This window comes from Armigeres subalbatus, chromosome 3 (assembly GCF_024139115.2).
Source record: "Armigeres subalbatus isolate Guangzhou_Male chromosome 3, GZ_Asu_2, whole genome shotgun sequence".
Classification (NCBI taxonomy): Eukaryota; Metazoa; Arthropoda; class Insecta; order Diptera; family Culicidae; genus Armigeres; species Armigeres subalbatus.
The window spans coordinates 249198446-249213188 of record NC_085141.1 but is presented as its reverse complement, the minus strand read 5'-3'; the positions used below and the strand labels follow the sequence as shown (position 1 = coordinate 249213188).

General features: G+C 43.3%; 1 protein-coding gene across 1 annotated transcript; it reads right to left on the bottom strand.

Annotated features, from left to right (window-relative positions):
- Positions 1-2089: 2089 nt before the first annotated feature.
- LOC134227878 (uncharacterized) lies at positions 2090-2910 on the bottom strand. The gene is made up of 2 exons (XM_062709575.1): positions 2378-2910; positions 2090-2314 (listed from the first exon to the last, which is right to left on the bottom strand). The coding sequence occupies exons 1-2, from the start codon at positions 2757-2759 to the stop codon at positions 2202-2204; spliced, it is 495 nt and encodes a 164-aa protein (XP_062565559.1). The 5' UTR covers positions 2760-2910; the 3' UTR covers positions 2090-2201.
- Positions 2911-14743: the final 11833 nt, after the last annotated feature.

The window sequence follows — 14743 nt, the reverse complement described above, 5'->3', positions numbered from 1 at the left end:
CCTTAGTTGCATGCTATTTGTTTGAGAAGCGTGGTATCTAAGAAAAAACGTATATCCTTATTCAAGATCAGATTGTGGAATCGACTTATGCATTCAATTAATTGGCCTAGCTTTCGGTTAAGCGCTCCTCAGTCGCTATCAGAGGAAGGGGCCTCATAACGCCCCACTGAAGATGATTAGTTTATCGTGGAAGAGATAGTGCAACCAGAAGCCAGAAGCCTAGCGGTGTTGGTACCTTTCTCGTGCAAAAAAAATACTGAAAAAAATGAGTGATTGTTATTTAGCGTGTTTTGGGTATAGAAAATAGTATTTTGGCCATAACTCCTGATCCCATAGTCCAATCTGGCCAATTTTCAGTAGCAAACATTGGGATAGGATTTCCCATCGAATGGAACTTGTTGCGAGTAATGCTAAGTTCCAAATGCTAAGGCCAATGCTAAGTTCCAAAAAGTGAGTCTACAAAATTGTGTACACATACACACATACACACACATACATACATACATACATACATACATACGCGGGCAGCAGGGACTTTGTCCAAGGGCTTGACGACCCCTCCCAATGGCCACTGCGAGTTAGGGGGCCTGTCTAGGATGTGGTGGGGTTTGACAGTGGGCTCTGTTGATCCTCTATAAAAAGCTGCATGTGTCTGCAAGCAGGCCCTATCAAAGCGACCGTGCGCCGCTCAAAGCACACAAGCCCAAGAGGAGTGCCAACCGGCACATCAGGATTCACACCAGTAAGATCCTGATTATGGTATACTGGTCACAGCAAACGACATTGGACGATTCTCGGTTATGGATAGGACTAGGCGTATATGGGCTGACATTCGAGCTATTCTGTTTCCTGAGTAAAAAAGAGTGACATCTTTCTGAAATGGCAAGCAGGCTAATGGCTCGTCTGCCTCCGTCCCGATAAACAACCTGGCAGGCCTCCGGTAACGCTCAAAACCTGTCACCTATACCGGTGGGTAGTAGGTTCAGATGCACCATTCCTGATTTACGTCGATCCGGCTCTGAACACGGTGCTATAAGGCACCGGAGTCAACCCTTGCATGGACCTCACTGTTTACAAAGGCACCCATGGGATCACAAAAGGCGACTATCTACAACAGGTAGAGATAACGGCCCGGAGGGGGGACCCTTTTAATATGGAAACGAATACAAAAAACAACGAAGGAGCAGGCGGAGCGAATGTTTTCGCAAAAAGTGGGAAGTTGCAGCGATCTCCAGTGATGTCGCAGGCAGCAGTAGCTGGTATCAGTAGTACGGCCAAGACTGCTGAGAACCAGGCAGGCCAACAGGAGCTAGGATCCGGGAATAGGGTTGTCGTATTCCTGACCGTACGATAGCATTTTGTTCGGATTTTTTTTTCACTAGAAGAAACGCGACTTTCGTCTTCGAAATACGAACACTGAATGACTCAGTCCTCACGCTCTCCTTATTTTCCGATCTTCTCTTCTTTTCATTTCCGGCGCAACTTTTGTTGCGTTTCGCTAAAATAAGCTAACCTGCTTTAGTAAAACGTTTTTCTCTGATTTCCCTTTACCGAAGTGAAATATTTCAAATATAACTTTACCGACTTGATGTTGATTTCGTTAAGTTTTCGGCTCCGTGTATGCTTATATACTTTACGTCATTCACTTTTGTCGACATCACCTTTCGCTTTTATTTACGTTTACAATTTACGTTCGGTATACAAGTCAAGTGAAGGAATCGAGAACCTCAACAGAATTCAGGTAAGTAGAACATCAATAACATCCTATTTACTACATCCTCTTCCTTCTCTACTCTTTCTAAACAAGTGTTTTTTTTTTATTTGTGCAGTGGATCTGATGTGTTATTGTCGGCGTAGCACCAACTTAGAATTCGGAAGTCGGGACTTCCGAACCGAACTTTCTTCCGAAGTTTTATCTGTCAAACTAATTGATGCGTTGTATAGCGCATCTTTAGGCGAATCTAGCGCACTATATCCGAAGTTGGGAAAGTTGCCTGTATCTGGAGAAAAATCCAACTTCGGTATAAAAAGCGGTATAAATTTATTCCGGATACAAAATACAACATAGTAGGCCTTATTGCAGTAAAGTGAAAACTGTCTCTTGATAACCATTCAATTTTCAGTTAGCTTTATTTCAGAATTCAAACATTATTTATGATAAAATTAACCAAATATATCTTTTCATATCTTTGTAGGAAATTTTAGAAGAAAACACGGTACACGTAGTGATCATCGTACCGTTTCGGACGTTTAATTGTCGATGTATGACGCAAATTTCTTGAAGTGGGTGGCGCTTGTTGCGGATCATGTGAGGCTGCAAAATTTTTCGGAAGATCTGTGTGACCAACGGTGGACGATGTTCGCGAATCAAACTCACCTTTATCCTCGTCCTGAATATCCTCATCCGACGTGTCATCCGGTTGGATTGATTCTGGAGCTTTTTTTACTTCTCGTACGTTGCGGCCGTACTGTAAACCGGATTTGCTCATCACGACCACTTTAGCTCCCTCTCGAGCAATGACAGTGAATCGCTCGGATGAGAATGTTGGATCCAATTTGCTTTTTTTCGGTTGTGCAAGAAGGACGATGTCACCAACTCCAACGTTGGATTCTTTGGCTCCTCGGCGTGAATCGGCGTAAACCTTACTTGCAAGTTTAGTTTCTGCATCTTTTTCTGCTAGCTCCTCGCGATCGATTTTCTGTTCCGGGTTGAACCATAAACTCGGAAATGTTCCGCGATGTTTCCAACCCACCATCATTTCAAATGGGGTCACTCCTAGCCTTGAATGTGGAATTAGTGTATTGTGTCTATGCACGTAATCTTGTAACGATAGACGCCAGTTTCTGCCCTCGAGTTTAGCCGCCGCCAATGCTTTGATTATACTTTGATTCTGTCTTTCAACAGATCCGTTTGACTGTGGGCGGTATCGATTTGCGGATTTCTACTCCTTTATCGCGCCAAAATTGTGTAAATTCCGTGCTCTGGAAGGGCGGCCCATTATCGCTTTGCATAATAATAGGACACCCCCACATTTGAAAAACTTCGCACAGAGCTTGATTTGTGCTGCTTGCATCTAAGCCTTTCATTTCTACGACGCACAGATACCGGGAGTAGGTATCGATTACAACCAGCAATTCTCCCGAACCAAAGTGAGGGACCGATAGGAAATCTATCTGTAAGATTTCCCAAGGGCCCTCCGGTAGCTTTCTATTTGCCAAAGGTAATGGCGGATTCCTCTTCGATAGTTGGATGCACGTTTCACAACGTTTTACGTATTGTGATACTTCCGTGGACATGCGCGGCCACCAAAAGAATTGCCGCATAATACGCTTTATGGCAACTTCCCCAACATGTCCTTCGTGAGCTAATGCTATTGCCTTTACTCGAAGTGTTTGTGGAAGAACACTTTTGTCGTCTTTGTAGATGAGCGGACCGAGGTTGTGCAAGCTTTTTTTCTGCGCTTCGTATGCTCGTAGTTCTGGAGGCCAGTATTTAGATGCCATAGCTTCACGTAGCAGCTTTAACTGATCATCGTTCTCCGAAGCGGCTTCGATTTCACTCCAGGTCATCAGCATACAACTCGAATCCAGTGCGTATAGAAAATGGTTGTCCTCATTCTCGTCAAACGGTCTGTCACGTTGAGATGCTGGTATTAACCTCGATAGAGCGTCTGCAACGTTTTCGCATCCGGGAACTCTTTCGATTTTGAAATCGTAGGGCTGCAACCTCAGTGCCCAGCTTTCTGTCCGAGACACAGCCCTTTTTCCCAATCCTTGACTAGAGTTGAAAATGTATTGGTTAGCCTCAGCATCTATACGAATAACGAAGCTTTTCCCGAGAAGATAAAACGAAAAATTTTCCACCGCCCACACAACGGCCAATGCCTCCTTCTGTGTCTGCGGATATTTGTGCTCAGTGGGACTAAGGACTTTCGAAGCACACGCTATTATTCTTTGAATGCCTTCTTCATTATACTGTGCCAAAACTGCACCAAGCCCTACTGGAGACGCATCGACGAATAATTCTGTGCGATCGCTCGTGCTGTAGAACCCCAGCCGTTTGATGGAGACGAGGGCTTCCTCTCTGAAGTAGTTGAATTCTTTTTCTTCGCTGTCGGTCCAATAGAAAACATCAGATGAGGCCAAAGCTCGTAGGCATTCTGACTTGGTTGCACGATGGAGAATAAACTTATCGACAAAGGTGATTAAACCTAAGAAGCTCTTCACCTCTGCGCATGTAGTGGGCTTCCGAAAGTTCTTGATAGCCATAACTTTTCTGCTTCGACCTGCCAGCCCTCGGGGGTCAAGGTGAAGCCCAAGAATGATACGCATTGACTTCCAAATATGCATTTGTCCTCATTCAACCTAACGTTATGGTTTTCCAAACGTGCTCGTACTACGGCCAAATTCTCGTCATGTTCCTTTTTGGTTGATCCGAAAATGAGTACATCATCCAGATAGTTTCGGCACCCTTTGCAACCAGCCAAGATTTTTCTTTGCATAGCTTCCTGGAATATATCAGGAGCGTTGCAAAGACCAAAGGGCAGTCTAACGCAACGAAACATTCCAAATTCCGTAAAAAAGTTAGTGAGGTGTCGTGAGCCTTGGTCTAGTTCGATGTGGAAGAAAGCATTCGCTAAGTCGATCGTAGAAAACCATTGAGCCCCTTTTAGTTCTGCAAGGATTTTTTCTAATGTAGGCATTGCAAATGGAGTACGATGTATGTACTGGTTGGGCCCGCGCAGATCGATGACTAAGCGAATGTCATCCTTGCCTTTCGGGACCACTAACATCGAGGAACAAAAGGTTGTGTCCATACCTTCGACAATAGGTTCAATGATGTTTGCTGAAACCAGGGGTGGCATTGTGCATCTCGATTCGAACGTAATTCTATCGAGTCGAACATGTTTGGCATTACGGGTTTCGATTCTATCTCGAAAACGACTCATCGTTCGAGTATGCTCGAGGAGGTACAAGAATAACGAGATGTTTTGGCATTATGGATGCTCGATAGCACACTGAAAAACGACTCAAGTCGAATGAAAAACACTCGTCACCTTTTTAGCTTTCGAATGTTGTTCGAGAGTCATTTCTTGCTGAAAGTTTTAATTATAATTTGTTATTATTTCTCTACGAGAAGAGAATAAATGTTTTATTATTGTTTCTTGAGGAAAACAATGTCATAAGTATACCTACTTTTACAGTTCCCTGACAATATGCAATTTCTAATTATCCCGAAATCCGCGTAAAAACGACTTCAACTAAAATCGTTTTTTCGAAGTTTTCACGTATTTCTTGACGATTTCGATAAACCGCGTGAAAAATCCATGAGGAAAATCTGCGTAAAAACGTGTTTATTCCACAATCTACGTAAAAATAAATGAGTTAAATAAAAAAAACGCGCATGAGATGACTCAAGTGCATTTAACTAAAACACATAGAAACGTCAAAGTAATTTATTATCGAATCCTTCTTTAGCTTTAAATTATTTAGCTCAAAATTGAATCTGTGGCATAAATTCGAATAAACATAAAACTTATAATTTGTGTCGTAACAATATCTCAATTTACAAAACATGTCGTATCGGCATAATGTTTTAATCGGTTGCAACTGCTCAATAAATAATATCAATTGCTTTTTAAAGTCATCGAGCACAATTTGCTTGTTTATAAATTAACTGCCAATTCATGCCATGAAGGATGCCTATCCAACAGGCAACATACTACACGCAGATGAAATTACTCTTATTCTCTCTGTTTACTCACATTCGCCATGCGCTGAAGGTTGTCTCTCCTGCAGGCGGCATACTAAACACGGAGACAGCTATCTCTAATTCTCTCTGTTTACATTCCGTTTGACAGAACATACTCGATTGAACTAGTACAACACCATTCGAAATCTTGTACTGCGACTGAATGAAGTCGAACGAAATACATAATGCCGCAATTTTTTCGAAACGAATCGAAAAACTTACGAATCGAGTGATTCGATTCGAGATGGGCAATGTCACCCCAGGCTTTCTAGTCTTTTCTCGACTATTGGTTTAACCGCCAATGGTATATTCGAGAATATGTTTCTGCAAGGTGGCCTCGTCGTGTCGTAGTGGATTCTTACAGGAGGAATGTTGAATTTCGGGAAGATCTTATCCAATGCTATAGAAGCTACGTCTCCTGCGCAGTTGAATAGTCTGTTTTGGCTCTCTAATGGCTGAACATTTACTTTGAGCCCGAGCATCAAGACGCTATACCTTGTGGCAGTTGGTCTGCTTAAAAGGGCTCGCTCTTCCTTTACTACGTAGAACTTTTCCAATAGTACCGGTCTGTTGTCCGAAATGTAGAGAGGTGCTTCAAACGTCGCAAGAACCTCAATGCTTTTATTAGTCGCATAGGCCTTGAGTGGGCGATCGCTGTCTTTTTGAATGTTGAATACATTCGAACTGAACTCTGGGGTCATAATGAGCCTTTGAAACATCTCTTTTGTGAAAGTATTCTCCTGGGCACCAGAATCTATCAGGAAAATACAACCCATGCCTGCTACTTTCACCTTTATGTGTCCGTCATCATGGTCGAGAAATGTTGCTTGAATCTATTTGGCGAAATATTTCCTCGTTACTGAAATATGCAATTAAAATTTGGTTGATACTCACCCTTCGCACTAGCTCTGGTTCCGTCTGCATGCAAACCAAATTATCAATTGGCCTTTGATTGTCAATACCGCGAGCACATTCTATATTTTTGGTACGCTGGTCATCCACAATGAGAAAATCTTTCGTTTCAAGCTTCGTTGCTTTGGCCTTGCAAGGAAAAACATCATAATTGAAACACTTCTGAATGGTTATCTTGATGACTAATTTCTTCCATTGAATCCAGTTTTTTTTTTCTTCTTTTTTTTATTTTTATTTCTTTTTTTATTTGCCCTTTTTTTTAAGTTATAATCATGTATTTGATTTTTTTTAATTCTTAAGATTAAAAGAAAATCAATAAACCGAGAAATAAATGCATTTAACAAAAGATATCTTTAATTCAAAAGAAAGAAAACGAATTCAATTAACAACATGTTTCAAAAATGAAAGTGAAATGTCATCTTTACGCTTAAATCTTAGTTTTCAATAATATCACTCACTTTTCCTTCATTCGCCGTAGGCTCGTCTTCGATTTTCTCAAGGATTGCGATTCGCTCGGGAGATTGTTCATCAGCTTTCTTCGGTCGCTGTGCAGACTGATCTGTTTTCGTGGAACGAGCTTGACAAGCTGGTCGGATATGTCCGATTTGGCCGCAGTAGTTACACACTTTTTCCTTGGCGGTGCACTCATTTGGAGAGTGGAAAACACTTTCACAGCGCCAGCACTTTCCTGATGAATTACCTATTTTATTGCCAGCGAACTGACCGCCGGGGGGTGCCTTCCAGCCGGCTCGGAATTGCTGCATTTGCCGTTGATAGGGATGGCTACGGTTCTGATAACGATAGTTGAGGTATTGTGGACGACGCCGGAAAGAATCATTTGCCGCCGGTAGAGAAGTTTCACCATATCGATAACGGTTTTGGAATTGCGATTGATAATTTGACGGAGCACTAAGTGACGCCACTGAGGCTTGGTCCGATCGCCCTCTTTTCCGCATTACGTATTCTTCATTCAATCTTATGGACTCAATTTCCCTTACTTTATCCACGAAATCGGTGAAGGAGCCTTTCTTACTTAGCATCTTTAAGGCAGTCGTACGCACTTCTTTTTCGCGAGCATGTTCAGCCACAGTAGCTGCAATTTCCTCGAATTCCTTATCTTCATCCCAACCACACAACCGTGCCATAGATCCAACTCTGGTTATATAGGCCAGATCTGTCTCATCGGCTTTCTGCGCCATCAGTGCTAGCTTCCTTCGCATAAGCATAATATCGGATCCAGAACCGAAATATGTTTTGAGTCTGTTCATAGCATTGGAAAAAGGCTTAGATTCAGGATCCGGATCACCTTGCTGCGTTTTTGTATTACGAAATATTTCCAACAGTTTTATACCAGCCTTGACTTTGAAGACGGTAAACATCGTATGCTCGTCTTCGATACCCGCAAGTTTCAACGAATCTATCAGGAGGTCTTTCCAGGTTTCATAGGTTTGCCTGTGAATGTCCCCATCGTCTGCAGGTTTACACTCTGGTACACTGACTGAAGCAACCGATAATTGGTTCATTGAAGACAAGAACCTAGACTGGCCCTGACTAGCTTCCGCCATACTATGCCAGTTGATTCGAGGTTCTTCCTGGTCTTGTCTTGGTACGTTTCGTGTACTAGTAAACTCATTTCCGCTCTCGAATCCCAAAGAAGAGCAATTTGTGGATCCTGCATCCTCGCCAGCATCATTTGACAATTGCTTGTTCATTGCTGTTACTTGATTGTTTCTTCTACTCCTCTTCAGCTTCTTCGTAAGTGCCGCCGACTTTGCCTTCTCTGCCGCCAATTCTCGAGCCATTGCTTGTAACTTGCTTCTTTTTTTTGACGGCCGATTTTCTGAAACAAGAAAATTAAGCCATCATCACACTACTGTTGCCTACAATTTGATGAAAATAATTCTCATCATAGATTTAATTACACAAATGTAATGAAATGTAGCCATTTTTTTTCACATGTGAACGCCATTTTGAATTTGATCTTCCCTTTCCCTCTCAAGGAAGCGCTATTGTTGAATAAACATTCAATATGTCATAGCCAGTTTCATTTTTTTTTTCGTTGCCTCTGGCCTATTGGATCTCACGCAGTGAATCGTGACCTCTCGCACGATTCATCCATGATCCATGCGGTTTCATTTCCCTTATGAGAATCGTGACCTCTCGTACGATACATCCGCGATTCATCCGGATTTATTTCCCTTATGGGAATCGTGACCTCTCGCACGATATTCCGTGACCTCTCGCATGGGTTTTTTCAAAAAGTATCCCTAGCAGGGAAGCGTGACCTCTCGCACGATACATTTTTCCGAATTGTAACCTCTCATACTGAATATTCCATGACCTCTCGCACGGGTTTTTTATAGTCTTTTTATCACAATATTTTCCCTTTTGGGAATCGTGACTTTTCACGATGTAAGCAATTATCTTGCCATATACTTACCCTCCGACTGCGTCATGTCGTATTCCTGACCGTACGATAGCATTTTGTTTCACTAGAAGAAACGCGACTTTCGTCTTCGAAATACGAACACTGAATGACTCAGTCCTCACGCTCTCCTTATTTTCCGATCTTCTCTTCTTTTCATTTCCGGCGCAACTTTTGTTGCGTTTCGCTAAAATAAGCTAACCTGCTTTAGTAAAACGTTGTTCTCTGATTTCCCTTTACCGAAGTGAAATATTTCAAATATAACTTTACCGACTTGATATTGATTTCGTTAAGTTTTCGGCTCCGTGTATGCTTATATACTTTACGTCATTCACTTTTGTCGACATCACCTTTCGCTTTTATTTACGTTTACAATTTACGTTCGGTATACAAGTCAAGTGAAGGAATCGAGAACCTCAACAGAATTCAGGTAAGTAGAACATCAATAACATCCTATTTACTACAAGGGTGTCCACCCAAAAATCGGAAAGTGGTGCTATTCAGGAGGAGCTACAACTTGAAAGGACCAACCTGATGGAGGTGCGGAAGCGAGTCAACGAGCTTTATGACTTCGTGAAGGACAAGCACAATGTTCACACGAAGATCAAGCTTCTAGTGACGAGCATCAAGTCCGCCGTAAAAGCAGCCGACCACGAACAGATCGCGCTAAAAAAGAGAGCCGAAGCAGCTGAAAAGGTGCTGAAAGAAGCGGCGGATCATACAGCAGTTGAGACACAGCAGGCACCTAAGTCCTCGAATCACTCGCACGGAAAAGCGAGGAAGGGATTCGCCTGGAGAGCAGGAAATCACGAAAAAGCAACGGAATGTACAGGACTTCGCCAGCGTGCTGAAGGAACGCGTCAAAGGTGGTGAGTGGCAGACCGTGGAAAGTCAGCGGGAGAAGAGGAAGAAGCAGAAGGAGAATATAGAAAAGAGGAAGGAACAGAAGAAAAAAGAAAAACGTCGTTCTTCTCGGGAGAGAGTTAAAGGTGATGCCCTGATCGTGGAAGCGAGCGATAAAACATCGTACGCAGCGATCCTGAAGAAGGTGAGAGAGGACCCGGAGCTAAAAGACTTGGGTGAGAAAGTGGTGAGAACTAGGCGTACCCAGAAGGGGGAGTTGCTGTTCGAGCTGAAGAAGGGTCCCACGATCAAGAGCTCGGCCTTCCGGGAGCTCATTGCCAACTCATTGGGCAGTGACGGTAACGTAAGAGCTCTAACGCAGGAAGCAGTGGTCGAGTGCAGAGACATGGACGAGATCACGACGGAAGACGAACTGAGGGATGCACTGGTCTCACAATGCAAGCTGGGGGAAGTGCAAATGACGATTCGACTGAGGAGAGCGTACGGTGGCACACAAGTAGCAGCGATACGACTACCAGCAAAGGCTGCCAATAAAATGGTGGAGGCGGGCAAGGTGAAAGTAGGATGGTCGGTGTGCCCGTTGAGATTCGCTCCACGAGTCACCAAGCAGATGGAGCGATGCTTCAAATGCATGGCGTTTGGCCACCAGGCGCGAAACTGCAAAGGCCCGGATAGATCCGGTCTATGTAGGAAAAGTGGTGAAGAAGGACACGTTGCTAGGGACTGCACGAAGCAACCAAGATGCCTGCTCTGCAAACCGGAGGACGGAAACGAGCATACGACGGGTGGCTTTCAATGCCCTGCATACAAGAAGGCGATGGCGGGCCAGGATTAATGGAGATCATCCAGTTGAATCTCAATCATTGCGACACCGCACAGCAACTCTTGTGGCAGTCGACAACAGAAGCAATGTGTGACGTGGCAATTATTGCTGAACCGTATCGGATCCCTTCTGACAACGGCAACTGGGTGGCGGATTCATCGGGGATTGCGGCTATCCAAGTGATGGGCAAATTCCCTATTCAAGAAGTGGTAGACAGCTCAAGCGAGGGTTTTGTTATCTCCAAAATCAACGGGATCTTCGTGTGTAGCTGCTACGCACCCCCAAGATGGACCTTGGAGCAGTATAACCGGATGCTGGACTCACTCACGGAGAAGCTGATCGGCCGAAAACCGGTTATCATCGGAGGCGACTTCAACGCTTGGGCAGTGGAGTGGGGAAGCAGGCTGACTAACCCCAGAGGTTACAGTTTGCTGGAGTCGTTGGCAAAGCTGGACGTCAGGCTGTTCAACGAAGGTACCGTTAGTACATTTCGCAGAGACGGCAGGGAGTCCATCATCGACGTCACGTTCTGCAGTCCGTCACTGGTGAGGAACATAAGCTGGAGAGTTAGTGAGGACTATACACATAGTGATCACCAGGCGATTCGGTATAGTGTTGGAACACGAATGCCGACGGTACGGCGAGAGATTAGGAATAGCGGACGAAAATGGAAGGCGAAGGACTTCGACAAGGATCTCTTTATCGAATCACTTCGAGCAGACAGCGGCGCTACAAATCTCGATGCAGATGAGCTGACAGAAACTCTTGCTAGGGCATGCGATGCGACGATGCCAAGAAGACTGGAGCCAAGGAGAAGCCGGAGGCTTAATTACTGGTGGAATGAAACTCTTGCTAGTCTTCGTGCTGCGTGTCTCAGAGCCAGAAGACGCTTTCAGAGAGCAAGGTCTGAAACAGTCAGAGAGGAGCGTAAGATAATCTTCCGTGAAGCTAGATCGGCCTTCGAACGGGAGATTAAAGTCAGCCAATCTAACTGCTTCAAGGAGTTGTGCCGGGAAGCTGACGCTAATTCTTGGAACAACGCTTATCGCGTAACGAGGATCAGGGGTCCAGCGACGCCAGCGGAAATGTGTCCTGACAAGCTGAAGATCATCGTTGACGGTCTCTTCCAGCAGCATGATTCTACGATGTGGCCGCCTACACCGTACGCAGATGAAGACGGAGTAACCATTGCAGGTATGCAAGTCTCCAACGACGAGCTGTCATCAGTGGCGAAAGGTCTGAAGATGGGTCCGGATGGAATTCCAAACGTGGCTCTAAAAATTGCGATACTGGCGTTTCCAGATTTGTTCAGGATGGTGCTGCAGAAATGCCTAGCAGATGGTAACTTTCCGGATAGGTGGAAGATCCAGAAACTAGTGCTGCTACCGAAACCGGGAAACTGCTAGGGAAACCGGGGAATCCAGCATCGTATAGGCCCATGCACTATGGTCCAGGATACAGATTTACGCGGAAAGATGCATTTTACTCCAAAACTATATTTTTTAGAAAAAACTGTTGTTCTACAAAATTGTTCGAAATAGTAAGGCCATCATTATGGTTCTACCGATGGTGGCCTATCATTAAAAAAAATTAGAATTTTTTTTTATTTCTCAGAATATTGACATGTTATGTTCTACAAAGTTGTAGCGTAGCTTATTCCAATCAATTTCGCTAAAAAAAAATTTTTCTGTGGCTCTTAAGTGGGACAATGCGGAAAATGGAAGGAGGACTCACCGGCTCACCCCAATGTGTCGACGTGGATGTATAGGGAGCATGGAGAGGTGAACTTTTACCTTACACAGTTCCTGTCCGGACACGGTTGTTTCCGCCAATATTTGCACCGGTGTGGCCATGTGTCATCGCCATTCTGCCCGGCGTGTATCAATGTAGAGGAGACCCCAGAGCACGTGATATTCGACTGCCCGAGGTTTGCGGAGGCACTTAGAAGAATGCTTGCCATAAGGGCGGACAACATCGCAGAGCGAATGTGTCGAATATCTGAAGTGGACCTGCTATACCAAATATTATATTATATTATATTATATTACTCAAAGGTCCAGAGAAAGAAGAGGAATAATAATATAATAAACTAGCAATGATTTGTTATGAATTCAAGAATTTTGTAGAACAACGACTTCTAGGGGAAACAGTATTTTTATGCACTTAAAAGCTTGAAAATAACTTCAACATGGCCAAAACGTAAACGAAACGAAACGCATTGTTCACAATGCGTAGAGCACATCGAAAGCTTCCGTTTAGAGGTTGTTGCGATAATTTTTGACGTTCATATCTCTCGTTAGAATTTTTCAAAATTGAAAATAACCCAAAAACACTAAATCGACTTGAGCCACCTCGAAATTTTATCCGAATTAGGGTAAAGTGCCCAATAGTGGACCCTCCAGCCATTTTTGCATTATTACAACACAATGTAAACATTTGGCTATGAAATTCCATCCTACCTTATTATAAGAATATTTTGGGGGGTCCATAATAGGAAAAAAGAACGTCCCGAAACGGAACATAAAAATCAAATGAAGTGTCGACTATAGGGAAGCAATTTCCTATTATGGACCCCCAAGGAGTCTACTAAAGGGCGAATTCAGACAGACTTTAAAATGTTAATTTCAACGAATAACGTCGAGTATTTGAGTGTTTTATGTATGTATCGTAAACAGGAGATGCAGTGCTTGATATTAGATATCACGCAGAATTAATATTTTGAAAATCTCCACTCCTTATGCCAGGAAAAGCAAAATTTCGCTACTAGGGGGTCCACTATTGGGCATTTTACCCTAGCTAAAAATTTAACAGGAGGCTTATTTTAGCATAAAAATTGTGTTACTGGGCTGACCGGTTGAAGTTTTGATACTTTTTGAAAACATGAAGAGGTCTACTGACTATCCTTTGCTTCAGAGTCCAATATCTACCTACATACCATTTCTTTCTATACACTGTAGTGATGTTTCTTTAGCGAGTTTGCAATTTTACATGATTGCAAGGCATTTCTCTAATAAATGATGAACATAATTTCAGCGTTACAGTGAGATATTTATTGTATTGTCGTAAAACACTCAGAACTTGCCATAGATATGGGCTGAGTTTCTATAATAGCATGCCATTGTGATACACTGTTAAGGCCGGAACGAATTTCATCTAGTTTGTTCATTCGCATACACACTCACAACCCATCAAATTTAGTTCGGAAAAGGTATTGGAGGGTAACCGCCCCTTTGGTGGGCTTTGATCCCATGACCCCAGTTCGCATGACAGGTGCTTTCCCTACTAAGCTACGAAGGACCTCCGTCGTCCACTCAGCTTAGCGGGTACTGATGAAACCAAATTCCCAGCACCAGGTACCAGCCGGTCTCTCGCAATACATTTTCAGAACTAACTCTCTCATATATATTTTTGTACACATGCCAACCAAGTAGAATGAGTATTTAGTAGCTTCGTAGCTTAGTAGGGACAGCACCTGTCATGCGAACTGGGGTCGTGGGATCAAAGCCAAAGTTTCAGACGTAGTAATTAATTTCCACTCCGGGTGGCTTAATACCCGGCATATAGGCAATTAACTTTGAATGTACCATCAAATTTGTTTGTTCAATGTTCTCTGTTTTTCTCAAATAAATTTGGCAAGGAATATTTCGAGAACGGGATACATTCATTCCGGCCCTATCATATTATTAGGTTAATGGACAAATTATTTTCCGAATTCGCGTAAACATAATAGGGTTACCTTTTTTGATCGGCATCCGATTTACCTGCTTCCTCAGCAGTGACGGTGAGTAGTTGTCAAAAGTTTAAGTACTACTAAGTTCACAATAAATCATATTCTTTTCTTCATACTAGCGCCACAATATCATCGTCAATTAGCTTCGTAGCGCATCCAAGTATATTGTGTTAAAATATAATTCATTCTTTCCATTTGTGAGTTCATTATAGAAACATAATGCCGTAAGACGAGTCG

Coding starts and splice junctions, on each gene's coding strand:
- LOC134227878 (XM_062709575.1), bottom strand. CDS start 2,759: ATGATGGTGGGTTGGAAACATCGCGGAACATTTCCGAGTTTATGGTTC. Junction 2,315..2,377: donor TATTCAGGACGAGGATAAAG/GTGAGTTTGATT, acceptor AAAATTTTGCAG/CCTCACATGATCCGCAACAA.